The following is a 27,766-nucleotide window of genomic DNA, read 5'->3' as shown; positions in this document are numbered from 1 at the left end:
AAAACCGAGCTGTTTGCAGCCTTTGTGTACTTACCTCTGCTGATAAATAAAAAAGGAATAAAGACAGCTTTGTCTCAACTCTGCAATCTCCCGCAGCTATTAAACAGACAAACTGCACACATGGGAAACGGGTGAGACAAGGGTTCAATGAGCCAATTAGTGACTGCGCGGTGCAGTTTTATGTGTGTTTGTGTGTACTGTAATGACAGTGGCCTACATGCCCAGCAAACTGCTGAAACACAAGTACCTCCATTGGAGCCCAGAGTGCTGTTCTGCCCAATACGATATGTTTTTTTTAACACATTCCGCAGAGGAATTCAAGCTTTTTTTAATTACACTACATTCAATCATGCCTGCTGTTGTAAGATATGATACGATGAGTGGGTGAAGTCTTAGGCTAGTGTTATTATTTCTGCATCCGTTCAGTACAGGGAGGTATGCTTAGGTCTGCGTGATGTCAATTTGGTCATCGGAGGGTGAATATATGTCTCAGTGGCCGCTATGCTCCAAGGGCACCAACGCATGCGGACTCCAAGCAGACTAGAAAGGAGTAAAATAATGGTCTATAACAGTGTCATGGTGTGGCTTTTACAAATAGGCAAGCAGAGATGCAGATAATTGATTTTTTTTTCTAACGCGCAAGTACAGTTTCCACACTGTGCATGTGTCTATTAATGCATAACACCCAATCTCAACAATGGAAGCCGAGTCAATGGCAGCTTGACAAGCACACTTATCTGTAACTAGCTACAGTTAGTCACCCTTCACAGAAATTGGTTTGGAGCAACAATCACTGGGCATTTTTCAACACACACACACACACACACACACACACACACACACACACACACAACAAAACCATCAACGGGCATCACCAACACTCACACTGCACCCTGAAGCACCTCTTGAATGACAGAAATAGACATTTGGTCCAGAGCAGCTGGACATCCTACTTTTTGTGCATGTTTTAAAAAACTTAACAGCTTGTGGAATAAGAGACATCATCAATCAATAGATCAATGTGCACAACAATACTGCTCTTCCCTCCTCTTGACAAGCCTCACATTGACTCGAATACTTCCAGAAGGGACCACCCTCAAGGACACGATACTGTCCCATTTGATATTCTCTTTTACCACGGAAAATAAATAATTGCTGTCATGGGATTTTTTTCCCCCCTTTTCTATATTTTTTGAGTTGTTTTGGGTTTTTTTTGTATATGTTTGTCTCATGGGTCAGATCACACATATGGCCCGGAGGCGGAAGGTTCCTCATCCCCCCGGGGCTAAGAGGAAACTTGCACTGTAATTCTGGCCTAGGATCAGGTGTGACTGGCACATGAACTAATGCAGAGCAGTGAGAACATGTTTCCAATAATGGATGTGGCTTTAGATACACCCTTGAGCCTCGTTTAAGAAATACAGTAGCAAAGAAAATGTGATTGCAACTAAAAATAGGCATTGACAGCCTTGACAGCCTTCAAACAGAACGACTCTCTCTGTTTAGGAAACTGCACATACACGATGAGCGGCCTTGTTGACGAATGTGCAATTGATCTGTCTTCTTATTTCACGACGTAATGAATCAATTCGACATTTATAATAGCACTGCATGCACTGTACATACGTCGTAGACAATTTTCAGCCTGTTTACTGATACTTGCCTCAGCATTGCGGAACTGGACACGTGTCAGGGGATGTGACAGGCTGCTCTGTGAAGTCGCTCTTTTCTTCGGGAGACATTTCTCGGCAAGAGGATTCTGGGGGGAGCAGAGCGGTTAAAGTTGTTTGGAGACGCACAAAAAAAAGACGGCATTCATCTGTCCTTGTTGTTTCTCTTTTACCTTTCTGGTCATTTCATCCTTCACTTTATTTGTCCCCCTTTCTCTGCTTGAGTGAGTGCTCGGTTTGGTATAACTTGTAATAGCTCGGGATGCTAATAAGGCATGAACAATTAGCCTATTTTAGCTTTGAAAAAGCATTTCTGTAAACCCTCATGTATGGCAACAGGCTTTCAGCCCCCAGTTTCTTCTCCTGGCTGCATATTCAAACTTCAAATGGGAGCGGCAGAGAACTGCTTTGTCCTGTGCCAATCCAATCCTGCATGGTTCCACTTCAGGAGGTTCGGAGGTAATTCTCCTGAAAAAGAAATGATTGCCAGGATTCCGCAGGGCTCGGCAGTAATTCCGGATGGGAGGGGATTGTCAGGCTTCCTACCAAGTCTCCAGTGGGTACTGAGGCAACGATGATGACTAATTTGAGATGGTAGCTTGAAATGCCATTGAACAACACGGTGGTCTACATGGCGATGCCATGTGCCATCTCTTTTGAACGCGACCAAATATTTACATACCGTTGTCTCTGCATGATGCAAATGTGCGGAATCTCTAAAAAAAAAAAGCGATCATTTGAGCACGCTCGCCAATCTGTGGAGAGGGGTGAGATTTTCTGGGCAGATGGCTGTGACCCTAGGCAGTCAATCAGTCAGTCAGTCATACCAGAGCCGAGCTTGAGCTGGAAGGGTGAAATTGGAGATGCAGAGGGCTGTTTAAGAATGCAAGAGACACATAGGAGAGTGAGCGTTTGATATGGTGTAGTGAACAAAAAACAAATACATTATCAAAAACTTTATTACAAATGTGTTTTCCTGATTGGGGTTGGTTATTGTTTTTGTACCGCTACAACACCAGAGTTTTTGCACCGATGCGAAACGTAATAACTAAGTTTAATAAGGGTCAAACATGTTTGACCTATGTTTTTCAGTAATTTATGTACTATAAATAACAAAAGAAATTGCGTTTGAAGGGTTTCTAAACGGAAAATAAATTGTGCCTAGCCAACAAATAACTCTTGGATTACTCTCCATGTGCCAACACAAGTGCTACCAATCAGATCGTCATGGTTTAGGTGGTTGTAGCCGACCAGTGAAAATGGGCGAGAAATTGCACATTCAAAAATCAACATGTGCACGGAACTATGCAGCATTTATCCAAGATGCATGGTATTTGTTTGAGTGTAGGCAAATACCCCTGTAATCATGACTGTCTGAGACAACAAATTTACAATAAATAATAATTTTATTTTAAGATCTCAAGATGAAGTGTCCTAGTTTTTGTCTTAAAAATGTCCATTGTGATGCACAGAAGGTCTTACGGCACAGAAACTCTGTTGCTCTCGAGAGTTAAGCTTGAGAATACTATGGTTTTTATACCCGGGTGGCTGTGTGCGTGCGTGCGTGCGTGCGTGCGTGCGTGCGTGCGTGCGTGCGTGCGTGCGTGCGTGCGTGCGTGCGTGCGTGCATGTGTGCATGTGTGTGTGTGTGTGTGCATGCCTGTTTTCTACATGCTCTCTACTGTAATAATCCTTCCCCCAAACATTTGACAGCAGGGCTCTGGTCACGGTCACACCTGATGTACCTGCAGCTAATCCTCCTCACAACCAATGTCACTGTAACCATCCTGTCACAGCCCTCAGTGCAGCCTCACTTCCTCCCTGACATCTCTGTCGCACCTCTCTATCATCTCCCCACTTTCCTATCTGCTCTCTTCCTGTCCTTGCTCGACAAATGCATTCCTTCTCTTTGTCTCCTTCCTGCTCTTTCAGGCAGACTGACAAACCTCCTGCCCTTCTTTTGTCTTGTATCTTACCTAATAACACACTCCTCCTTTACCCTTGTCTCCTCTGTACCTTATCTTACATTTCTACCTTAACACCGGCAAACCTACAATCCCCTCTGCTTTGATTTGCCTGACATTTCCATCTCCTTTCCCTCATTTTTCTTTCTCTGTGTCACCTGCTGTACCCACCCACTCACCACTATCCTTTTCTGCCCTGCTGCCAACAGAAATAAACTCAGCAACAGGTCGTCTGTCGCAAAACAGAAATTGCATTGTGTACCTGTCACCAGTGATCCCGTTTCCCTGCACCCAAAGGAATGACTTGCTGCTCTTTCTCCTTCCAACCCGAACCCCCCCTCTCCTTTAACTCTTTACAGAAAGTAAGCTCCGAGTGCAAAAGAACAACCAGTCTCAGGTGTACCCGGAGGACAGCCGTGTCAGGATCAATTGCTCCATCACCTCCCAGACCAGCCAGGACTCCCAGCATGCTGTGCTGTGGTACGTGAGGCGCGCGACAGGGTCAGAAGCTGACGAGCTCCTGTTGAGAATTGAACGCTCGGGGGCCTTTGAGTATGGCGCCTACGCAGAGGAGGAGAGGCTGCGGCGTCGTGTGCAGGCCGAGAGGCTGTCATCCCGCTCCTATGTGCTGACGCTGAACAGGGCTGAGAGCAGCGACTCTGGGACGTACTACTGCCTGGTGGAGGAGTGGCTGAGTGACCCAGATGGAACCTGGTATCGACTCTCCCGGGAGCCCTCGGGGTTCACGAAGGTTCTGGTCAGACAGCCAGGTGAGTCTCTTTTAAACAAAACGCTTATTGATTTATTTGCTTTCATCTGACTTTGCCTTTCACACGATGCTCTGCGGAAAGGCCTCAAGTCCGTCTCGCTCTGATGACCTTTCACATGTCCTGGGCCAAAGCTCAGGTGGCAAAAAAAAATGGGTTGAAGTCATGCCAGAGGGCACAGCCTGGCTCAGATAAGGAACCTGATCCTCATGTCCAGTACTTAAAAACTTCCCAAACCATGGTGTACCTATTGCCAGACAGACCCTGAAATCCCATATTAGGACGGTTATCTCAAGTACACTCAATCTCGTATCGCCTTCTCTCCTTGACAAACAAATAATCATCCATCCCATCCATCCTTGACAAGTCCCTGTTATTATAAATAGATTTTTTTTGTATGGCACTATTCCACACACAACCTGAAGGTGACCTTTTTCAGACATCTCCGAGAGCACTGTTCTTCTGCCAGGTGTCCTGTTTATTAATGCAGAATGAAATCCTCGACATGGCGTCTGTCCAACTGGAATGCAAGGATTCAAATCTGGTCATGAGCCAGTAAGGCAAGGAAAATGTCTGTATTTTATGTAGATAGTGAAGTAATGAAGGCTTTAAAAATATATATATACAGAATAAGTAAGGAAGGTCAATACTGTATATTAGACATTTTGTATAAGGCATTTCTGTCATTCCGTGGTTTTAACTTTGATTCTAAAAGTTGTTTTATGGAAACTTACCAGGGGCCTTGGTTTTTATTAAGCAATCAGGAAGGTAGAGTATATTATCCATAACTATATAGATTTGAACTTTTAATGATCTGTCCATAAGAAAAAGAAGAATTTGTGGTAAAAACATCATGCATATTCATTAAGGTGCTAAAAAAATGCATTCACCTTGGAAGTCATCCAGAAATCTGAATGCCGAGAGGTATGATGAGGGGACGTGTGTGCCAGCTCGTGTCTTTTTTCTGCTCTCCTGCTGTCCTTCCTGCTTCTCATTTTATTTTGCTCTAAAGAGGACTGTTCCAAACTGTGCGAGAGGAGCCCAAGCAAGCCAGGTCTTTACTGCTCTTTTTTTTTTTTAAACTGCAGCGGAACTGGGTCAGCCCTGAAGGGCTGCCACATACCTATGCAGACAGACACACTAGCCCTCGGGTAGGACCTAACCTTGCTGGAAAGCTCAAAGATTGGTGATAGCTTTGGGCAGCACTGTGGGAGCTATTTACCTCTGTCCTTCTTCTGCACAGTGGGAAAGTTTTGTGTCTGTGTGCGAATCATCACATTCAGTGTTTTGTGGTCTTAAATGAACTTAATTTATGCTGCAACTAAAAGTTATTTGATCAAAAATGTTCTGACCATATGTTTTGTCTGTGACATGTCAGAAAACTACCCAGCACAATTTCACAGAGGCCAAGCTGACAACCTAAAATTAAGAACGCTCCGGTCAGGACTTTTCGGGCCGATCACTGCTCACTGGAAGCGGCGTCGGCCAATCACAGATCTTCTCCAGAAAATCAAAATCGGTATCTTCAATAATTCATTGATTCCCTGAGGGGAAAAATTGGGCCACGTCACAGATGTCGCATTCAGAAGACAAGTTAAAGCTCTGATGTTGTCCCTCATAAGGCCGGCCGTCGACATGTGTAAACACTGTTTGGTGTAACTGTAGCAGGCAATGCATCCGTGAAATATTTATTTTACGCCCTGGCAGAGTGTAGCGTGGATTCTAACAGGAAATGAGTCATCTCAACTCTTCCACTTCCACTGGTGATCAACGCATATGAGACCATTATTTAGACTGATATATCTTTTGATTTCTTGCCGTCATAGCAATGTCTCTGTCACTTAAGTGAGAGGTGATAGAGTTGCTTAACGGTTCCCTCTCTCTCTGTACCTGGTGCTATCTAACTTTGCAAACATGTCATATCCTTCACGTGTGTTGAAATTTAGTGTAAATATATTATATATATTTGTATTATCCACACACTTGGAAAAACTGCCAGACTGGTGAAGCCAGTGAATCCATTTTAGCTGCGCATAGAGAAAGTGTCTCTCCAGATTAAGGTTTATAGAGATGATCAATCAATGAATTATCAAAAAGCAGTAATGTTACTTTGAGGGAATTTTGTTGCTTGTGCTCTAACAAATATCGTATGTGTCTATACCCCCGCCCCCCCCTTTCTTATATTCCTGGGTCTCTACAGAGATTCGACTGCAGGTCGAGGAGTTGGAGTCAAACGTGACGGTGGAAGAGTCCGGTTCAATCCGACTGGGCTGTAGCATTCCTTTCCAGTCGTCCCGAGACTCCCGCTTCTCCGTGTCGTGGTACGTGGAGCACGCCGAGGACGAGGACAGCGAGGACCAGCCGGTTCAGGAGGAAAGGGAGCGGGAGTGCGTGTTCTCCATTGGCCACGATGCCGTTTTTGGAAATGGAAACTGCAGCCCTAGAGAGGAGGCCGGGCCTAATTCCCGCCTGCAGTTTGAGAGGATGGCGTCCGACCAGTACAGCCTGACCATTCAAGGGGCCCGGCCAACAGATGCAGGCCGATACTACTGCCACGTAGAGGAGTGGCTGCTCAACCCCCGCAATGCATGGTACCGACTGGCCACCAACAACTCTGGGTTCACTATCGTCAATGTACTGCAACAAGGTAAATCCCTAAATCTTTTGAGCTCCCTGAATGTCTTCTTATATTATTCTGGCGATTTAAGACTTCAGATAGCAGGATATGAGTTAATTTTACTGCCGCTCCCTTGAATGTTTGGTCTTAAACTATATTCTGTCGTGTTGCCCAATCCTGATATGTCCACTTGAAAGCACATTTAACAAGAGAATATTAATAGTGCTCTCAGATGCTCTTCATGTCACCCCTGCCTCGGATGATCAGGCTTCCCGAGTCACTATATTTATTTTCAAGATGGAAACCACAGTTAAAAGCAGAGCCAGCGATGGCCACCCACTGTTCAGCATTAAGGCACAGTCAGTAATTGCAGTGCAGGGATCTGAAGAATTCAAATAGATTTGTTCACCTGTGTCAACAATAAGATGTATCTGTAAAAAACTGCATTTTCCCCACAAAGAGCCATAAGATACAGAATTCAGTCATTATCATTTTTTCTGTGATCATTTTCTTTAGGACTAAACCAAGGAGGGCTTTTCAAAAAACATTTGCGTAATTTGTTTTTGGTTTTTTTCTCCGCAGTGTCCAGCCTCCAGTCCGTGGTGTGCTCCAACGAGTCCCTCTTCTACTTTGTCTTCTTTTACCCCTTCCCCATCTTCGGGATCCTGCTCATCGCCCTGCTGCTCGTGCGCTACAAGAGCCGCAGCAACAGCAAGAGCCAGGAAGGCAAAAACGGCGCCCCCCTCCTGTGGATTAAAGAACCCCACCTCAGCTACTCTCCCACCTGTTTGGACCCACCTGCACTCAGCCTGCACCCCGGCTCCGTTGACTAAGCGAGGGTGCCCCCTCCGTACTGTCCCGCACTCACTGCGGATCCAGCCAACACAATGCCAGGGAGCAAAACGGACTCCACCTTCAGACCTTACTGTCGTTCACTGCGTTGTTGAATTAGTCAATCAGTTGATCAGTTTAAAGATTCCTTCCCTGATTGCTGCCTGTTTTATGTTAACAACTGTGTGTCTCTGGGTGCGTGTGGGTGTGTGGACTAGAGTGAGTGTGCCATGTTAGCACAATTAATTGTATGAGTGCAAATTGAAGGACAAGAGAGTATCACAAGCCTCTCTCTCTCTCTTTTATTTATTTTTTTTTCTGCAAAACTTAATCTCATAGCTGCATTTTGATTTTTATTACTCTGAATATGTGTCTATTTTTCAAAAGAGAAGAAAACTGCGCAAATGAGATCGCCGGCCAATCCGGGAAGAAGATTTAAGAGAGGGAACTCTATAATGGACTCTGGCACTGAGCGGATGCCAAAAAAAAAAAAGTCTCCGCGCTGATCCAAGTGAGGCCACAGCCTGGCCCACTATGTTGGTTGCCATAGTGATGCTCTGTGCCCCCTGACTTCGTAGCTGATGACTTGGTTTCCAGCCTGCATAGAGACAAAGGCAAGGACACACAAGTCTGTGTCCGAAGTGAGGATGTGTGTATGTGTGTTGGCCCACCTGCCTCCACAATGAATTTGCCTTGGCAGACAGAAACAGGTCCTGGTGCGCCACTTAAACACTGCCAGACACTCTGGCCTTAGCGAGAGACTGCTCCGCTCTTCTCTTCTATCCTCCTCCTCTCCCAAAAGGGAACGGCGAGAGAAAGCGAGGGAGGGAGGTCAGAAATGATGGAGAATAAATGAACAGCTCTCTCCTGCTGAGGATATACGTTCTTCAACACATGGGATTTTTTCCAGTACCATGTCCTCCTTTTTTCCACGCTGTCCTCTGCAGCCAGTATTTGAAGTTTTAAAGTGTGGAGAGAAAGCTGATTGGCTCCGAGGCAGATTGTGAATATGTCTGTTTACCGCCTGCTGTGGGTTTATGGGCCTTGTGGGCAAAAAGGGCGATTCTACACCCATGTTAAATCAGTTGAATTGTCCTTCATAAATTGCACAGCGGGGGTCAATGACTGAAATTGAATTCTTGCACATTTCTTTAAGTTGCCCAGTATGACCACTCTGCTGTCCCATCTTCAGAAGATATCAGAAGCTCAAAAGATGCATATAAGTTTAAAGATCTGTTAAGAGCCACACTTCAGATTACTAATGTGTAGATGTGTAGTGAAAACACTCTAAAAATGTACTCTGCACACTATAAGGAAACAAATTGTCTTTTGTGTTTATTTTAAAGATTTTTCTATTTATTGTTTTATACTACTTTGCAGAGCTTTGTAAGATTTTTTTCTTTTTGCTTTGAAATTCTCTAAAAACGTGCTGCTTGTGTTGCCAGGCAACTGCACCAAGCAGATTATGTCAATAGCCTTGTGTGTTGGCAATGTGGTAGATGTAGAAATGCTAGATTTGTCCTGCGCATTGCAGTCTGTAGCATTTCACACCAGATTGTTGAGTTTGGTCAGTGTCAAAACACTGTATATCTATATCTATAATGGAATTTAACTGTGGCTTTACATGTACAGTAGTTGAACAGACAAGTCACAAAATGGATTCACTTAATGCTTTTTTTTTTTGCTTGAGTCGCATTTATTTAGTGAAATGTGATGTAACACCTGCGTAGGATGTTTGATCCGAGTCCACCGAAACTGAACTGTTACCACGTCGTCTTCTAATCATGGATTCTAGCTGAAGGTGCGTCCCTTCAGTTCCCCCTGACAAAAGGCAGAAGGGTTGAAAATCAGTCACTTTCCCCTGGAATGCAACGGCCCGGGGACGTGAGGAATCCTTTACCTGACCCGGGCCGAAACCCTTTCACTGCCAGACTGGACATGAACACTCTTGGAAGAAAAGAATTGACATTGTTGTCTCAATTGTGTCAAACATGTATATTGCATGAGTATTGCAGGAGGAATTTTGATGTTTTGTAAACTTTGAACTCTTTGAGCATTGTGTTTGTGTGACAGAGCAGTGCCCAACCCCCTCTCCCCCGAGCCAACACAAAGCCCCCCCCCCCCCCCCCCCCCCCGACTGCCAATGATGCCCATTGAACCTATGAAGTAATCTATGACAAGAATGGGTGTTGTGGAGATTGTGGTGTTCTTTTTTAAAGCCTTGCTTTCATGCAGCACTTCATTAAACCGATTTATGCCATAAAAATCCAAAAAGTACGTAGCCGATACTGACACAAGCCACGAGTTCTGCTATTTCAACGTGCGTCGCCGTTTTTCAAGGAAGTCGGTCCATTACAAGTAGACCAGACCGTTGCCAAGTGGAGAAGAGCTGGGACTGTTTAGTCGGGGGAGTCAGAAATGTCACGAATGTGCAGCGAATTCAGCTACAACTAAATCGATCGATGTAAAAGAAAAGGCCCATCATTTACCTGCCTGTCTAATCATTCATAACCACGTGTTTCCTTTTCTTTTCTTTTTTTCATAAAAGAGCCACTGATGTGAATTCATAAGTTTGGTCAGTTTGCACACGGCATCAGTTAGGTATAAGGTGCCGGACAAAAGCATCATACAATGGGGAAAAAGATAGTCCACACTGAATATTGCAAGCTCCCAAGTAGTTGATGAGGCAACATTTCAACTAGAAAGGTCCCACCCCCATGTGGGAAAAGAAAGGTTTGAAAAGTCCAATTACAATTAGGAGAAAACACCTGATACGAAAACCTGCTATGAACAAAAACATTACCCACTATTTTCCTAAAACTGGGTGTATTTTTGACAAATATACAACAATAGAAATATGCACAATGTTGTAATTGTGCATGAGAAAGATACATTTGTAAATAGTCGGTTTGTTTTCTGCATCTGCATTTGTATATAAAGTAAATCCACTTCTTCCCTTACGTTACAAAACGTTTTGTCCAAAGCGACTTACGAGTGCATTCAACCGTGAAGATATTTCCCAGAAAGTGAAAGAATCGTGAGAGTAAATTAACATTTACTAAACGGGCAAAAACAGCTTCAAGTGCTCCATTTCAGATTATTTATTTTGTATTAGTATTTTTTTATTCAAGGACTAGGGTGCAGTCTGAACAGGTTGTTTTTTCAGTCTGCTACGGAAACATTGCAGGGATTCTGCTGCCCTGTTGTCAATGGCGAGCTCGTTCCACCTTTGAGGAACCGGTACAGCAGGCGGACGGGATTTAGTTGAGCGGTGGCTGCCCGCCCCTCGCAGTGAGGGAGCAGCAAGCCCTTTGGCAGTGGCAGCGCACAGTAGTGGACGGGCTGTGGAGTGGGGGTTAACCATGGTGTTTGCCTAACAAAGACCTTGGTGGTTTGAAATGTCGCATCATTAAATTGCAATATTCAGTGTGTGAACTACCTTCTCTTTTACCAATACAAACAGTCTTTAACCCCCTGTTGCTATTTGATGTGATGCTGGTGCAAGTCAGAAGTGCATACATCTATATTTATATATATATATATAATGTATGAACAGCAGGAAAGCCATTCTGTTTCATTTCAGGCCCAATAGTATCTCCAGGAATAATTGATGGAGCTCGTGTGATTTGACCATAATGGAGGCAAATCTTGCATTTGCATCGGCAGTAAATGCTTAAAAGCAAGTTTTGCTGAGTTTTTTGTGAGGCACAATCCTCGAGGTAATTGGGTACATTGTGCCGCAGCTTCACCGTATAAATTACATAATTCCAGTCTTCATTCACTCAAAATTAAACCCATTTCATCTTTGTAGACTTGCCGCCATCGTTTGAGCTGCACACACTTCATGGTTGTTGTTTTTTTTGTAATAACAATAACATTAAAACCATTCATCGCTGCCTCCCAGGATTCCTCCGGACATTCTGACAGTGTTGTAGCTGCGTTCCGAGGGCTGCATGTTTTGGCTGTGTGCTGGCTCCAGATTTAGGTGTAAAATAGTTTGTGGTGATGTTTTCAGTTCAGCCAGTGATGCTTTATTTTCAGTGATGTATTTTTATATGGCCATGGTTTGTTTTATTTTCATTTTCTTTTGTTATTTAATCCAATAGTTGCCATCGTGAACATTAAAAAGGCACTTTGCTATTGTCAGTTTATTGCAATAAAATACATTCGGTGCAACTTCCTGTTTTCTTTTAAATCATATTATGCGCTATGCATGTGATTGGAGATGGATTGTTAAAACATACATATAGTGATCCAACAGCCATGATATACCAACATACCACCAGCTCCCGTCCCAAACATCTATATCTTCTTTCATCATAAAGTCAAGATCAATGCCCCGCAGCCACGAGGGTCTTGTTGAGTCAGCATGGAATTTTGACCTCTGAGCCCCTCGACGACGCAAGGGTTTATTTACACTGCATGTTCCCCCCACTCTGTGTCTTTGCGAGTAAAGGAGAAAGAAGGATGGGGTCAGCAAGAGGATAAATGATGCTTCGAGGGCATGCTGCAAGTTAACCAGCCACTTTTCTGACAGCCTCGGCAAATCTCATGTCACCGTTCATAACTCATAACCAATACAGATGGACTCGCTCACTCTGTCCCTCTCTGGCAGGCAGTGAACTGCAGTCGTCCACAAGTCCACGCCATTCATAAACTTCTCTCTATAACTCCTTCTCCATGAATCCATATTAACTCATATTGATTCACACATACTCAATGAAGCCAAGAACAAACTCCATAAATCACGGTGACTCACTGCAAGAAAAATCAGAATTAGTTTTTTTCTTTCTATTAGATCGTTTTCTGGATTTGTGCATGTTCCTCTGCAAGATCTTCATCGGTTTCAGTATCAGTATCGGTTTGACAATCAAACCGATACTGCTGCGATGTCACTGTCAGCCAGCGCCAACACAACTTTACAGGATTCAAAAACAACAGAATCCTCCCGCTTCGAGCACTTCCTCCCTGTCCCACTTTGTCCCTGATTTTTTAATTCTGCTTCCATTTTGTCAAGTGCACACCCTGTGAGAAAAGATCTGTTTTGCATAAAGCTAAGTAACACTCACAAATCCGTAGTCTGCTCACTGAGGATGCAGACATCTGAGGGCACACATACAGTAGGCAGGCAGAACATACGTAGGTACAGCAGAATCCAGACCTGTCGGGCAAATAGGCTATGATTTAATACCAGCGTGAGAGGAAGCAGCGAAGAGAATTAAAAGACATGTCTTGTCCCGCTTCTAATCGTGGCGAGCTCGGATGTATCGTAACAAGGACGGAGAGAAAAATACACAAAGGTCGGTTCAGATCAATAACATACAAGTGTGAATTGCAAAAGGAATACCTGCTTGTATACAATGCTCAATATATAAGCTGAACAGGTTGTTCAGTTCTTAGAAGGGAAGATAAAAAGGTGGGCAGAGCTACAAATTAACAGCTTGTAGAGTGTGACAGGTCTGCTGAGGCCTGTGCACAGATTGCTGTTGCCCTCACCTTTGTCACGCACACTTACATCACTAAGTGATGTGAGTGAGTAAGTGTGAGTCAGTGAGAACAGCGAAAAGTCCCGTTAATACACAAATTGTAACATTCACATTTCAAAGTGGAGCGCTGTTTTTTTTTTTCCTCTCAAAGGTTTCAAATGCAGGGGTGAGCAATAACAGGTGGGAGGAGAACAGATAACTGCAGAATATGGCGCTACAAATTGCTGTTGATGCATCATCAGCAGCAGGGAGTAATCTCTCGGACAGAGTGGTAAATTCTGCTGGAGAGAGAAAGGGAATCAATAGTTGCGCGAGGGGCCTGTTTGGTTGAAGCGGTTTATCTGGGGAAAAAAAAGAATTTGCTGATGATTATCTTTGAAAATCACTTGATCCACGTGCACCTCAAAACGCACACGTCCTCAAATCCAAACAAACAGAAACACCGACGGTCCCACATCATCTATAATGAATTAAAAACATGCACACATTTACAAACACACGTTGAAATATTCTCATCTCATTCATAATTGATTGGCACTGAAATCGTTTTATGTACTTCCTCTGGCTCTGTGAGAGACAGCGTAAACTAATGCTAAGGTTTCTACTTCCCCCCGGGACCTCTGCATTAAGACTTCCTCGTCTCTGGGGCCCTTGCAAAAATTGCAGATTATGACGCGAAGCTAATTAATTGTTGCAGGCTTTTGCTTTGTTTTTTATTTGTTTTATTGAGAATATAATTGAACTTTTAATAACTGATCGGTTTATTGATCCTTCAAGAAATTTTAGCCAAGGCCATTTCGTTACGACCTTTCCTGTTAAAGCTAATATTGAGAGTGGTCAAATCATTTAAGACTTTTAACTATCTGCAGCAGTTTAAAACGTAGTTTCTATGAGCAGTTGTGGCACAGTTGTGTTTTTGAGCTTACGCTACTAGTAATACTTTAAATTAAAGCCACAAAGCTTGTACTGGGTCCACGTTTATATTCGTAAATGATTAATTCTCTGGGCGCTGTGGATGCATGAGCAAAAATTTCGTCGCAATCTCCATACAGTGCAATCAACCACCTTGCTGCAGGGAAGAGCAAAGAGACCTTTTGTAATGTTATTCCAAACAAGTTGTTTTTTAATTGTTAATAAGACGATACAGACTCAATCAGATGAGGCCTTTATGCATAAGTAAGTGTGGTAACAACAGCGAGCTAATCAGCGATGTGCATGTTGTTCTCCTGTGGGATGCCGAGTAATTATGAATGAGCAAAGGAGCAGGCAGAGCGAGTTCACTAATGTGCTTTTAGTGCTGAAGATGGGGAGAGAAGCGGAAAGATATAATTCTACTATATAACGATTCCAGAGATGGGGAAGGGTGAATCATGAAAGCAAAGACAATGCGGCAGGGAATAAATGGAACAATATAAATGGCAGCAGAGAGTGCAAGAGGAGGAGGAAAAGAAAGAAAGACAAAATGTAAAAAAAAAAAAAAACCACACGTTCCCCTGGCACAGCTACTTCAAACAGTATCTTTGGACGGGCCCAATGAATATTTGACAGCATGGTTCCTTATCCGGTGATTCATCTCTCGTGATCGTGAATATGGTTAAGGGTACTGGTATCATGGTGCTCACTGAGGCCCTGGTGTAAAAAAAATTGTAGACGCGGATTTTACACCGATTCCATCGGGGTGCAGCTGCTCCCGGCGGTGGTGTGTGTTCGTGCGGGTGAGAACGAGCCCCTGTGGTTTATGAAGATGGCCTCTGGTGGGACCCACTGTGTGGTGATCCACCTTTACTTGTGCGGCGGTTGTACGCACTGTGGTACTCTGCTGAGGTCTGCACACAACTCTGCCAGGGACTCAGACATTCCCCTCAAGGCAAGCGCTTTAAAGTTCTACATGACGGCTGTCTGACTCAAATGTTGGTGTAAAATAGTTTCTGGACTTTTCAGTATCTTCTCTTTCTCTAACTGGTGATTCACTGACACACGATTCCTGACTGATCTCTGGCCATCCTTGCTGTATCCATGCCACCACCAACCCCCCCATCTATTACTGTTTTTAACAGTAACAGATGACAGTACCAGTAGATGTGGTTGTCATGGCATCAAAGTGTCTCATGTGACTTTGATGTATGAGTTGGGGCCCAGCATATGAGGTACATACGTGTGTGTGTGGGTTCAAGCATCCTCCGTATTGTTGGTTTTTTTCAACAAATCAACAAATGGTGTGCAAAAGCTGCAAGATAATGTGGAGAGAGAAGCAATTGTCGATTACCTGATAATGAGACTGGCGACAAGACTTTAAGGAGTGTGGAGCATGTGACCTTGCTGGTGACCTCGCACATGCCGATTTGTGTCCGTCAGTGCGAGGAGGCGGTGACGCGGGAAAGACAAAATGCCCGTCGTCATCTATTAGAAGTGAGATAAGTCACAGGAATGGATGCATCAAACACAAACTCACTCTCCACATGCACTTATCAACGCACATATGTACACGTATACAATGATCAAAAATCATGACACTCCCTGCCACTATATGTCACATTGTAATGAAAATACAGATTTCGGCCATCAATATTTCAGCGGCCTGTGAATTGCCTCCGAGACATGCGCTGCATTATTGAGAGCGAGCTGCTTGCGGTTTGAAGTATGTCATGGGTGATTCTCATCGACACGAGGAAATCTGTCAGCGGACAAAAAGATGAGAGACACTGCAGACATGTCTTTAGTCTTCCTGGGTGTCCCCGGGAAGATGGCTCCACGGCCCAGTCTGACTCAGTGAACGCAGGATTACGTATAGTTCTCCTTTAAACGTAAACCCAGCACGGAAAAAACCTGCAGTTCTCCCTGTTCCAACTGAACGCTCAGAGGCGCGAGATTCACTTTCCCTAATAACACAACTTTATGAATGTTTGATGCAAATCGTTTTGGTAGTAAAAAAGTTTGTGACAAAAGGGGCCAACATATAGAAAAAACAGCGGTGGGATTGCGCACATATACGAAACAGGTCACTTGAGTTTTAATTATTTTAGGAAAACACATTTTCTGAGCAGAGAACTGCTGCTCTGCAGTAGCACTCGAGTTGGCAGCCAACTCTCTGCTGTGCTGTTAGTGGAGCAGCTCAAGCCGTGCACGCTGGATGCATTATAAATTAAACCGCTATGTCTCTAAAATCTAGAGCTGTGTAGGATATTTGTCCATGCTTACAAATTAATAATATATGCTTACAATTGCATTACATGATTTCTTACTCTGACAGGACCCCTTCCTACTTGGGGGTTTTTGTCCAAATTCGCCATCTAGTGTATGAAAGAGGAAACTGTGATGTCATGCAGCATATGGTTTAGAAGCGTTGGAAGCAGAATTCAGCTCCTTCACTTAAAGTAGCAAGCCCATAGTACGCTAAGGTTACTGGTTAACCAGTAAAAGCATTGGAGCATCAGTGAATTATGAGTTGTCTTAAAAGTAAAATTGATAATTGCTGTAGATGATGAATTGCTGTATTACTTATTTGTATTTAATTTGGATGGATGTACCTCCGATGTTGTGGTAAACAACTTCTTAACGACTGTGAAAAGCTTCTCAGAAGGTGCGACACATCGAACCATGAGGCAGATGGACTACGGACGACGGGGGGAGAAAAAAACAACGTAATATGGTCTGATGAATCTGGATTTGGCACCCAGATGGTACGATCCAAATTTAAAGTCAACAGCATGAATCCATGAACCCAGCCTGCCTCGTGTCGACACTACCAGGCTGCTTCTGATGGTGGTGTCACGTGTGGGCAACGTTTTCTTCACAGACTTATATTATACCAGCCAATCGTGTTGTTGCCTCTTGCCACAATTTGCCATCTTCTAAAGGCCACTTCCAGCTTAATAATGCACCATGTCACAAAGCAAAAGTCGTCTCACACCGAGTTCAGTGAAATTCAGCGGCTGCCGCAGTCACCTCATCTAAATCCAACAGAAAACCTCCGAGACGTGGCAGAAAGGGAGATTCACAGCGTGAATGTGCAGATGACAAATCCGCAGAAGTGCTGTGACGCAGTCGTGTCAACACGGAGCAGAATCTCACAGGAACGTTTCCAACGGCTTTTTGAATCCACGCCACAAAGATTTGACATGGGAGGAACGACTCGGCATTGGTACGGTGGCTCCTTATAAAAGTGCTTGGTGAGTTTACATGCAGATTATTCATGTTTACTGTAATCTCGGGTCTTTTCTGCTTATAGATGCACAACATGAAATTTAATGAATAACTTAAAGAAAAAATTAGGCAGTTTGTTGTTTCTCACTAAATATTACATACCTTTTTATTAACCTTACACTAGATTACATTATCAGGAATATATCATATCAGTAGATAATCATCCGACCACATCCAGTCAGAACCAGCAGTAGCCGGAAACAACCTGAAGAGAAATAATGTCTGTGTAATTCTAAAAATACATTTTGTCTTGTTGAGTTTCTCAACAGACACATTCCAAGTCAAACTGCCGGTAATCCACATGTCACTTGAGTCTTTTTAATCTGCAAAACCAAATCTCAAAAGATTTTTTTAATAGGGTACAACATCTTTGTTCAATAGCACAGCAAGATCTTTGTGAATGGTCCGTTTCAACAAAACAGCGAAAGAGCACAACAGTTTTTCATGATGTATGAAACGTGATTTCAGATGAAAGTCATAATCTATGCTTAAAACGTACAGTGTCAATCAGAACAAGATTTCAGGAATGTTTTTTACAGATGTGAAATCAGCGCAAACCTCAGCTCCCGTATCGAAATGATGAGGCATCCTTTCACTAGACCGTTCAGAGAGTGATAGTTTTGTAGAGGCACGACGCAGCGTCACGTGAACCAAAGTGATTTGATTTTGGCCCCATCAGCTCACGCCTGCACATATGCCCCCCTGCTCTGACCGGGACCCCCCACATTTACCCTCAGAAATGTCCGTATTGAGTCTGTTCCACTGGCTGCTGTGGTATGTGGCTTGGACAGGCAGCCAGAGCGTCCGCATGGGGGGGATCTCCCCACAGAGGACACCTCAGCGGTCCAGCGAGCGTTTCTGGATGGCTTCGGCCACCACGGTGCGCAGAAGGGCGATGACGGAACGAGGGTCTTCGCTGCCGACCACGGCGCTGCCCGACACTATCATGTTGGCTCCAGCCTGAAGCAGACATGAGAATACACACAATGAAGGAGAACCTCAAAAAGAAAAAACGTGATGAATAGGCTGTAATGTGTCTATTCAATACCTCTGCACACTTGTGAATGGAGTCAGGGCCGACCCCTCCGTCTACTTCAATGTCGAGCGAGGGGAACTGACTCCGCAGCCAGCTCACCTGGGTCACAGAGCACAAAGAGATCAGAACCTACCAAACACCATGTCTGCAACACAATTTTCAGATATTAGTAGGACTGCAAAGAGACCCAGCGTACAGCACCTAACTAACTTCTCCACTTATTTGAAAAAGAGAGACTCTCTGCAAGAGGGAGAAGGAAGCATTGACTGCTTGCTTTGCTCAAAGTTTCATAAGACTATTAAAAAGACTATTATTGTAAGCTTTTGACGTCTAGTCTGGGTTCTGGTTAAGGTTCCCGCTAACTTTTGTTTCCCCTCTACCAGCAGTTTGTCCATACCTTGGGCATCATGTCCTCCATGAACTTCTGTCCTCCAAAGCCAGGTTCAACAGTCATGACCAGAGCCATGTCGATGTGGTTGGCCCAGGGCGCCAGCTCTTCGACCGTTGTGCCGGGTTTTATGGCCAAACCCACCTACCACAAAGCGTCCATAGTACATTTAAATTCTCTACATAAGTGACATTATTCTTCATATTACAGGCGGTGGGGTTTAAATCTTATCCTCGTGCAGGGCAGAGCGGTGTCTCACCTTCATGCCGCTCTCCCTGATCTCCTTGATGAGGTTCCCGGGGTTGGTGGAGGCCTCGAGGTGGAACGTGTACTGGTTGGCTCCTGCTGCAGCCATGGGCTTCACCCACTGCTCCGGCCGGGACACCATCATGTGCATGTCTGCAACGTGAACACTGTCACAGTGCTGCTGCTGCTGCAACATGATTCAATTCAAATGGGATAATAAGGTAAAGGCTGTTTTGGATTTCCTCACCAAAGAAGGGGTCTTGGCCCACTGACTTCCTGAGGCACTCCACCATGGGATGGCCAAATGTGATATTGGGGACGAAATGCCTTTAAACGGAAGCAACAACAAAAAAACCCGACACATTTATCAAGCAACTGTTGTGACATTTCCTCCAAACAGTTGCACAAAATGACGCCTTGCATGAGTGCAGCGGAAGACACGACCATCTAAATCCGCAGGCAGAAGGAATGAGTCCGTGAGGACTTGGTGTGATGTTTGACAAGTTGAAGTTCGGAAAAGCGTCTTCCTATGACACACTTAAGCCAGAGAAAAAAACAGTTACTTAAACATCTGCCCCCCCCAGCTTAACCACTGGCAGGCTAACGTAGCTTGTTGACGTTAGCCAACTTTAGCTCTGTCGCGCGCTGAACTTCCCGGACCCTTGCTAGTCGCTAGCATGCTAGTTTCTCCTAGCTAACTGGGCAAGTGACAAACTGACCCGTCCATGACGTCGAGGTGCAGGTAATCTGCCCCGCACTCCATCATCCGCACACACTCGCTGCCCAGACGGGACAGGTCGCTGCTCAGGATGGACGGACCGATCTTCGCACTGTACGCCATGCTGCTACTGTCTGCAGGCGGCCAGGCAGACAGGCGGCTAACAGCAGGTCAAGTTAGCTCTGTTATGAATTACAACATCCTGCCGATGACCTTCAAAGTAAAATCCACAAAAAGCCACAAAAAGTCAAAAAAACGGTCATTTAACATTTACAAAAAAAAAAATAATTTCATGTGGCGGTTGTTTGGTGTGATCTGTAATAGCAGCTGATGAAACAAAAATATATAAATGAAGGCAGTGAAACAGGATGTCAACAATTGCAACGGTTTTATTTTGAAAGCAGCCGCTCGGTAACACACTAGGTATCAGTGGATAGCTTGATCACTCTCTTGTCCTCATGTTTTGGAGTCACACTTCCGCCTTCCAAATAAGACAGTGCTCACGTGTCGACACTAGATGGCGCGTGGCTCATATAGGTCATGGACATGGACATTATACAGATTTACTTTGAGGGGCTGGTGGTTGATGGAGGAGAGGATTACTGCAACAAAGTCTCATGTCAGCTCGTCTCTCTGTGACGCAAAAACGGTGAAAAATTATTTCTTACACTAATTGGTTGCAAAATATTCCTGGAAAACTGCACTTCTCGTAAAAATAGTAATGAAAAAGGCCCTTTCTGTGAAATTATAAAAGATAACACCCTAAAAAAAATGCTGAATCTCTCCTGGGTTATTTTCCGCAATAAGACACTTGGGTGAGATATGATGCAGTTTTGTAATTGGCATAGTGTGTTAAATTGAGAGGTCATGTTGGACACAGTTCACTAAATGATGTAGACACGACTGTCAGATCTGTTGAAACTTCCTTTCTGCATCTAGTTTCTCTCTGCACTGGGCCGTTGATTTCGTGCTTTAATGCCTCGCTAAGATTTCACCGACGCTTTCTCGTCAACCACCTCTCTCCATCTGTCTCCATCATTCTTTGATGCAATTATTTGAAAATATACTATATGTTAGACAGTTAAATGGCCTCAGGGGAAAACTCTTTTATTCTTTTCACAGATGGTATGTGAGGAAACGGGCTGCAACTATATAAAGTTGTATTGGCTTTAGAGGTAAAAAATAGTGTTTATTGATTAAAGCAGTTGGCTCGATCTTGGCGGAAGACAGGTTAGTCTGCAGGGTTATTGCCAAAGACCCGTGATTAATCTATTCCCCTAAAGAAAAAAACAGACATGTGGGTAAAAAAAAATGACTTGTGGCAAACTTACCATATGTTACCTTTAACCAACTTAAAAATTAAGAAATGATAAAACAGACAAAACAACAAAGTAGGTTGTCAACTAGGTGGAATATTTTTTTTCCGAGTACTCAGATTACATTTGTATGATTTCATATTTACGGTTAGTTGACTCAAGGTTGTGTGGATGGCACCTAATGAAATATGCAATTTTTAATCAGACCCAGATGTCTCTGCATATCTGCATGATTTATATGTTATGGTACTTTATCTCTAAGAGTTTAGAGCCATTAATACTCTTCAGAGAGATAACGTTTCACGCACCTTTACTACACATTTACTATTACTATTCTTCTCTCTCTGATTTGTTTGTCAGCACTTCGGACACATTCCACTCTGTAAAGTGTGCAAGTTGCTGTGATTTATAAGGAGCAGAAGGCATGGGGATTTAAATTGCCTCTCTGCAGCACTCTGCGGAGGCTCGGCCCCACAAAGAGCCTCACTCATATACCCAGATTGGCCAAACAGAATCTGGCATTTATGAGTTTTGCACCACGTCTTCCATTACTGCGGCAAATGATGGAAACACCCGTGGCAAGGCACACGGGACGATATGATATATGCAATTCTTGAGTGGGGTTGAAGCAGAGTAAGTTGGCGTCGCAGAGAACTGGGGCCTCACGAGCCTCTCGGGAAGGTGGTAAAAAAGCTTCAGGCTTTGACAGTCGCTTTTGTGGACCGGCAAGTTTTATACGTCTGTCTATTCAACAGTCCCTCATGGTACCTCTCTGAAAGTGTCTCTGATTCCTGAGAGCAGGGTTGAAAGAAGATTCACTGCAGCTCCCTCGCTAATGGGTTAGCTATTGGGTCAATACTTTGAGCGAGATGGAGATTTAAGTGTGGCTACAGTCTGCTTCCACTGGACTGATGCATTGCCCAGTCTGATTGTGTTCCGTCTTTAATAGGGGCTCATTCGTTTTCATGCAGTTGACACCAAGACACATTTATCACCTTTACTGTAAACAGCTTAAAACGCAGCAGCCATTATTTCAGTGGAGCCCGGGCTTCTGTTTACCAGAGGTCCCCATTAAAGACACCTTCCTTTGGTTTAGTAGAGGAGGAACAGCTCACAGGAATGTGACTTGCATTCGTTTTTAAGACGCTATCAAGCTGTTCTCTATAGCTCATTTTTGAAATATTCTCAGTTTAAACACACTCCAGAATAACTTATACCAACACTGTGCTGTCAAATATAGTCACACGGTTTCCTGACGACACTGACGTGTACAGAAAGAGAATAAGAGGGATTTTCCCTAAGCATATGTTATAACAACATATACATATCATCCCCTTTAAAAATGCATAGCTCTGTTATGTTTTAATTATTTATATACCAACCTTTAACTGTTAGTTGCCTTTTTTTGTAATACCATCGTATTTACTTTGCACTGAAGTGACAGTGGGCGAGTCACTGTCACAGATTTTCCTGGCAGAACTTTTAGAATTTACTCGGACGATCGAGAATTAAAAGTGTGTGTGCGTGTGTACACTTCACATTTTCTCTACTTCTTCACGGCTTGTGAAAATGCAGTTGGCGCTGTGCGATCCTAATGAGCTTGTGGATAAAAGATTTCTCGTTACACGCGTTCCTGCATCTCAGTCATCTGTGGAGACAATTAAAAAATGTCTCTTCATCCACACTTTGGGACACTTGCGAGCTGATGCTGATAAAAGTTGAAGCTTAATCAATTCCATTCCCGGTCTACTAAATTAGTAAGTGTTCAATTTCATATATATATATGTGTGTATATATATGTTTGTATATAACAAATACACACACACACACACACACACATGTACACACAGTATATATATACAGTATTATTTGCAGCCATTTTAGGAGTTTCAAGTTGTTGAACTGCCACAGCAGGTCATGTACTCTGCACTAATTTGGAATCTGACTTCATCAGCACTTACATTTGTTTTCCAGGAGGTTTAGATTTAGACTTTTGACTAATCAAGTGCTACACAGTGTGTATTAAACATGTTTGAACTTGTTTAACGGCTTTTTGAACTGCATCATTTGCCAACTATGAAGTAATTATCCGGTTAATCAATAGCCAGCTCATTTGCAATTAGGAACCTTCTGGAAAATCGGATCGCTAAAAAGAACATCCCGTATTACAATTGCTAATCTGCAGGGGAAATGGTTTGTTGATTTCATATAGGAAATTATTACTGTGTGAGTTAAGTGATCTTCAAGATGTGTACACTTGTGTTCGGCAGTATATGAGCTATAAACTTTGATAAGTTGGGTTCTTATGACCCTTAACCTCTGTAATAGAAGACAGGAACAGGAACGGAGACAGTGCTTCTGTGGGTTTTTTTTCTTTTTTCCTGTGCAGTTGTTGATTATTAAGAACTTGGTTCAACTCCAAACTCTTCATGTATTATCTTGATTGGAACCTTCCTCCTGCTTCCTGCCTGCAACTGACTCCGGCCTCCTGAGCAAACAGATAGCGATAAACCGGCTTCTTGTGATGGTCGGACTCGGAACGTGTCCTCATAGCCTCTCCCTTCCTGGGCTTTATGTCACCGTGGTCGGGGTCCTTGGGGGGGAAAGGAAAGGGTGGGATGGGTGCTACCTCCCTCCGTGAGTCGAGTTTCTTTTCCTGCCTGGGTCACAAGGAGCATGTTTGTTGACCTTCACCATGGATGCTCAATGGGGAAACAGGTGAGTATTTGATGGTCTGTATACATGGAGGATTAAACAAACATGGCAGGGCTTTATATCCTGTAAACTGTAACTTTATAGGCAGATGAAAAAGTGATCCACTCAGGCTGGTAGGTAAGGGAGGCAAGCCAGAAGAAAATGCGAGACAACAGTGGATTTGATATATTTGAAACAAGATTTTACTTTCCAAGGCCTGGCTTGGAACTGGCTGAATGGAATAGAGAGTCTTTTCATTACAATGATGCACTCACAGGAAAACGCATTAGCCACAAAGACCCATCGTCTGAAATCATTAACCACATAAAACTGAAACTCTGGAACCAGGAAAAGTAAAGCTGTAGTCTTTGTTTGTTCTGCTTGACCTTTGGTTGCGACTGCAACTGCATTTTTTTCTTCTTTTTGTGCATTTTGGATCTTATGTCAGAACATTATAAGTATATAAGTAAATAAGTCAGAAATCAATAGAGTGGTGCTTTAATATTCCTACGTGGGCAAATCTGCAAGTGGCACCAGCCTAATCAGCTTCATGTTAGTTATTTAAACAGCATTAAAATTAATATATGTCATGGTTCTCATGGTATTCTTTGATGTGACCTCAATTTAACTGCCCTGACCACAGCACACTTCATAGCAGTAGTGGCCAACATTTAACAGTAATTGCCTGTGCCCTCTGGGAAGAAGTGGACCCTTCCAAGAGTCATAACTTAGTGTTTTATGGTGGACAAAGTGTCACTTCAAAGGGCTGGAAATTGGCAAGACAGGATGGGGTTATAAAACAATAAAGATCCAAATTTAGTATATATATATATATATATATATATATATATATATATACATATATATATGTATATGTATATGTATATATATAAGTATATATATTTGGGGGGTTTTATGATTTAAGACCTGAAGCCCACTGAGTGGGTTTATTTGAGGAAACCTTATCTCCAGACTCCGTAAAAAAGAAATGTAATCCATCTGATTTAATCTTTAATATTTGAAGATTGTGGATTGCATTTTTTTATGAAGACAGGAAATCCATTTCTAATAAAACTGAGCCCTGGGATCAGACAGACTGAGATTTATTTATATATTACGTATTGTATTTTTTGATATTTATTCATTCTTATTCAAAACTGGTATAATCCTCTATTTGGTATATCATGCTTTGTGCTATGTTATTGTACCTAGCTTTCAACTCTACCCCATTTTAAGCTCAAATAATATCCCTGGGCAATAATGAATTCCTTTTTTGCTCTCTTTTTTTAACCCATTCAAACGCATACATATGATACACATACAATTATGTTAAGTCTTGCAATGCAAAAGCAATTTTGGCAACAAATCTGAAAGTGAGAAGACATATTTCCACTGCTTCAGAGAGCTGCCTGGTCTGTATTCATATTCAGGCTGAACTGTGACTCATGATAATCTTGCTGCTGAGCATTTCTCTGCTGTGAGGGGGGGAAAAAAACATCATGTAGCAAACTCTTTGGCACCGCGGGTCCATCTCGTTTGGAGAAAATAAATTTGTTCTGGGGAAAAAAAAGTCTGTACAAAACGTTAGTATTGCGTGATCCAAGTAGGAGTATGAACCTTCACCCCATCTGGTGTTTCCAACAGCTGTTGGACCCACTGTGCAGAGTGCTAAAGAGTCAAGCCGTATCAACACATTTTTCCAAAATCCTTGGCCTCAGCTGAAGAGTCGTTTAGGGATTACGACTGCAGGACACTGCAGAGAAGTAACGCAGATGGAGACACGTGCATATGGACTACGAACTATACAACAACATTTACACTTCGAGATGTTATCGGCTCAAATGTAAAACACTGAGGAGATCACACAAATGGTTTGTTGTTTTGCATTGTGCTCAGGATCTAACAGCTTTTTTGAACTTTTCACACATCGACTACCAGGTGAAATTAAATAATTGAGCTTATACAGTTGATGATAATGTAACTCACCCTCATCTTATTTGGTTGTCTGTTCTCGTATGTTATGGGCAAATGACTCATCAGATGTCTTGGTATATGTGATGCATCTAACCACAATGCACCTCGGTCATCAATGCGACATATCAGTGTTTTTTTTAGAAATAAAAGAGCAGCGTCTTTCTTTTCAGATTCACCCTTGTTTTTCATAACCTTTCATGAAATCTCATATAGATTTCCTTTGAAGAGAAAGGGTGAAATGAAGAAAAAAAAGAAAAAAAGGCAAACCGGGCTATTGCGCTAACCCCTGCTGTTTATTAAATTAAAAACTGACAGCAGACAGAGGCGCACGGCTTTTAAATAATAACAACTCTTGAAATCCACTAAACAACAAATTTATGGAGGCGGTCAAGAATATCACACCATGGATTTCTCTTAATCTCCACACTCTCTTCATTCTTGGCAGTGAAACATGGGAGTTTTGTTAACAGGGGAAATTGCTCATTGCCTTAGAAAAAAAAAAAGCCTTTGTGAACTATTCCAACATACACATCCTGACAAAGTGTTGTCCCACTGTCCAATTAACCTCACACAGAGGATGGTCGGAAGTGAGAGCAGCAGTGTGATGTGCTACGGCCCCCTCGAGACGCAGACCTTTGAGAGCACTTCATTGACGTCCCTGCAAAAGTGATTTCATTTAGCCTCATACGATGTCCTTTGAGGTATTTGCTCTTCTTTTATTCTGCCTTTCCTGCTGCTGGCTGGCAGCATAGAAGGCAAATATTGACTCTACTGATGTGTTTTTTGTATGGCATGGGAACGCTTCAGGCTTTGGCTATAGCGCTGGCCTCTTTGAGTGGCTTACCAGAGGGGCCTGGCAGATAGCCAGTATGTACAGTATAGCAGCAAATAATGGACTCTGCTGCTATACGGTTCTGCTCATCAGATGAGAGGAGTGAGACTGGAAACACTCTGTACAGATCCACGCCAGGATATTGAGTGCACATGCACTAACCCATAAAATAGTACTGTACAGTATTTAGTTACTACTGTCCATGAAAAGCAAATAAATAGGATATGGAGATTAATGGAGCAACACGTTTGGTTTCCTGAAGTCTGAGTGAAGAAGACTGGAGAACAACTCCACAGAGGAAGGGGTGTGTGTATTATCTTCTTCGCCAGGAAACATTGAATGGCATTTAGAGAGAGAGAGAGAGAGAGAGAGAGAGAGAGAGAGAGAGGGAAAGTATGCCTCACAATTAGCGAGCAATGATCAGTGGGCCCTCTGCCAACAGATTTCATGAGCTGCTCCATCAACAGGAATGGAGGCACGCATTGGGAGCTCTCAAAAAAAATCCACGCGAGCCTTAACAAATCTTTTTCTTACTAATGCAGAAACTATCTGAGAAACGCTGGCAGCTTTGGAGAAGATCCACCCAGCCGTGAAGTTTTAGCTATGTAACAAATCAGCGTTGTTTTTCAAGGAGCGACAGGGTGTTCCCTGATTGGGTTACGTAAGGTCGAGCAGTTGAGGGCGAAAGCTGTTAGCAGTTCATTCGGGTGGATTTCCCGTGAGTGAAGTAACCAGTCGTGTGGGTAACTCATTTGATTATGTGAGTAACCATGTAACTCTGAGATTTAACTTTTTCTTTTTTTGGGAACAGCTTGTGTCGGTACAATTGTTTTTTCTAACAAATATATAACATATGTGAGCTTGTATAGTTTTTTTTGAGTCCTACTTTTAACTGAAAGGATTTAAAATGTCCTTATGCAGTAAGTATTATTATTTTGAGCTTTAGGTGTTGGCAGTGTTGGGTTTTTTTTCTGACTTTGACCCAGAACAGCTGTTTCCTTCTGTTTCCAGTCTTTGTGCTGGA

At 43.1% G+C, this 27,766-nt stretch overlaps 2 protein-coding genes across 3 annotated transcripts in view; one reads left to right on the top strand and one right to left on the bottom strand.

Moving 5' to 3' along the window:
- igsf3 (immunoglobulin superfamily, member 3) overlaps nt 1–12,025 on the top strand; it is a 66,582-nt gene extending 54,557 nt beyond the window's left edge. For both annotated transcript variants that reach the window (XM_035651563.2, XM_035651564.2), the window contains 3 exons: nt 3,994–4,404; nt 6,602–7,048; nt 7,601–12,025. In XM_035651563.2, coding sequence (XP_035507456.2) covers nt 3,994–4,404; nt 6,602–7,048; nt 7,601–7,851 — 1,109 coding nt within the window. In that variant the 3' untranslated portion in view covers nt 7,852–12,025. The remainder of the gene's footprint in view (nt 1–3,993; nt 4,405–6,601; nt 7,049–7,600) is intronic.
- A 5,817-nt stretch (nt 12,026–17,842) lies between these two features.
- rpe (ribulose-5-phosphate-3-epimerase) lies at nt 17,843–20,102 on the bottom strand. Its single transcript, XM_035651565.2, has 6 exons — nt 19,928–20,102; nt 19,456–19,535; nt 19,222–19,361; nt 18,972–19,106; nt 18,587–18,673; nt 17,843–18,498 (listed from the first exon to the last, which is right to left on the bottom strand). Exons 1-6 carry the CDS (start codon nt 20,047–20,049, stop codon nt 18,376–18,378), a joined length of 687 nt encoding a protein of 228 aa, XP_035507458.1. The 5' UTR covers nt 20,050–20,102; the 3' UTR covers nt 17,843–18,375.
- Between the last annotated feature and the right edge of the window lie 7,664 nt (nt 20,103–27,766).

Source organism: Scophthalmus maximus, chromosome 14 (genome assembly GCF_022379125.1).
Source record: "Scophthalmus maximus strain ysfricsl-2021 chromosome 14, ASM2237912v1, whole genome shotgun sequence".
Taxonomy (NCBI): Eukaryota; Metazoa; Chordata; class Actinopteri; order Pleuronectiformes; family Scophthalmidae; genus Scophthalmus; species Scophthalmus maximus.
Note: the sequence above shows the minus strand (reverse complement) of the source record. Positions and strands in the feature narration are given on the sequence as shown.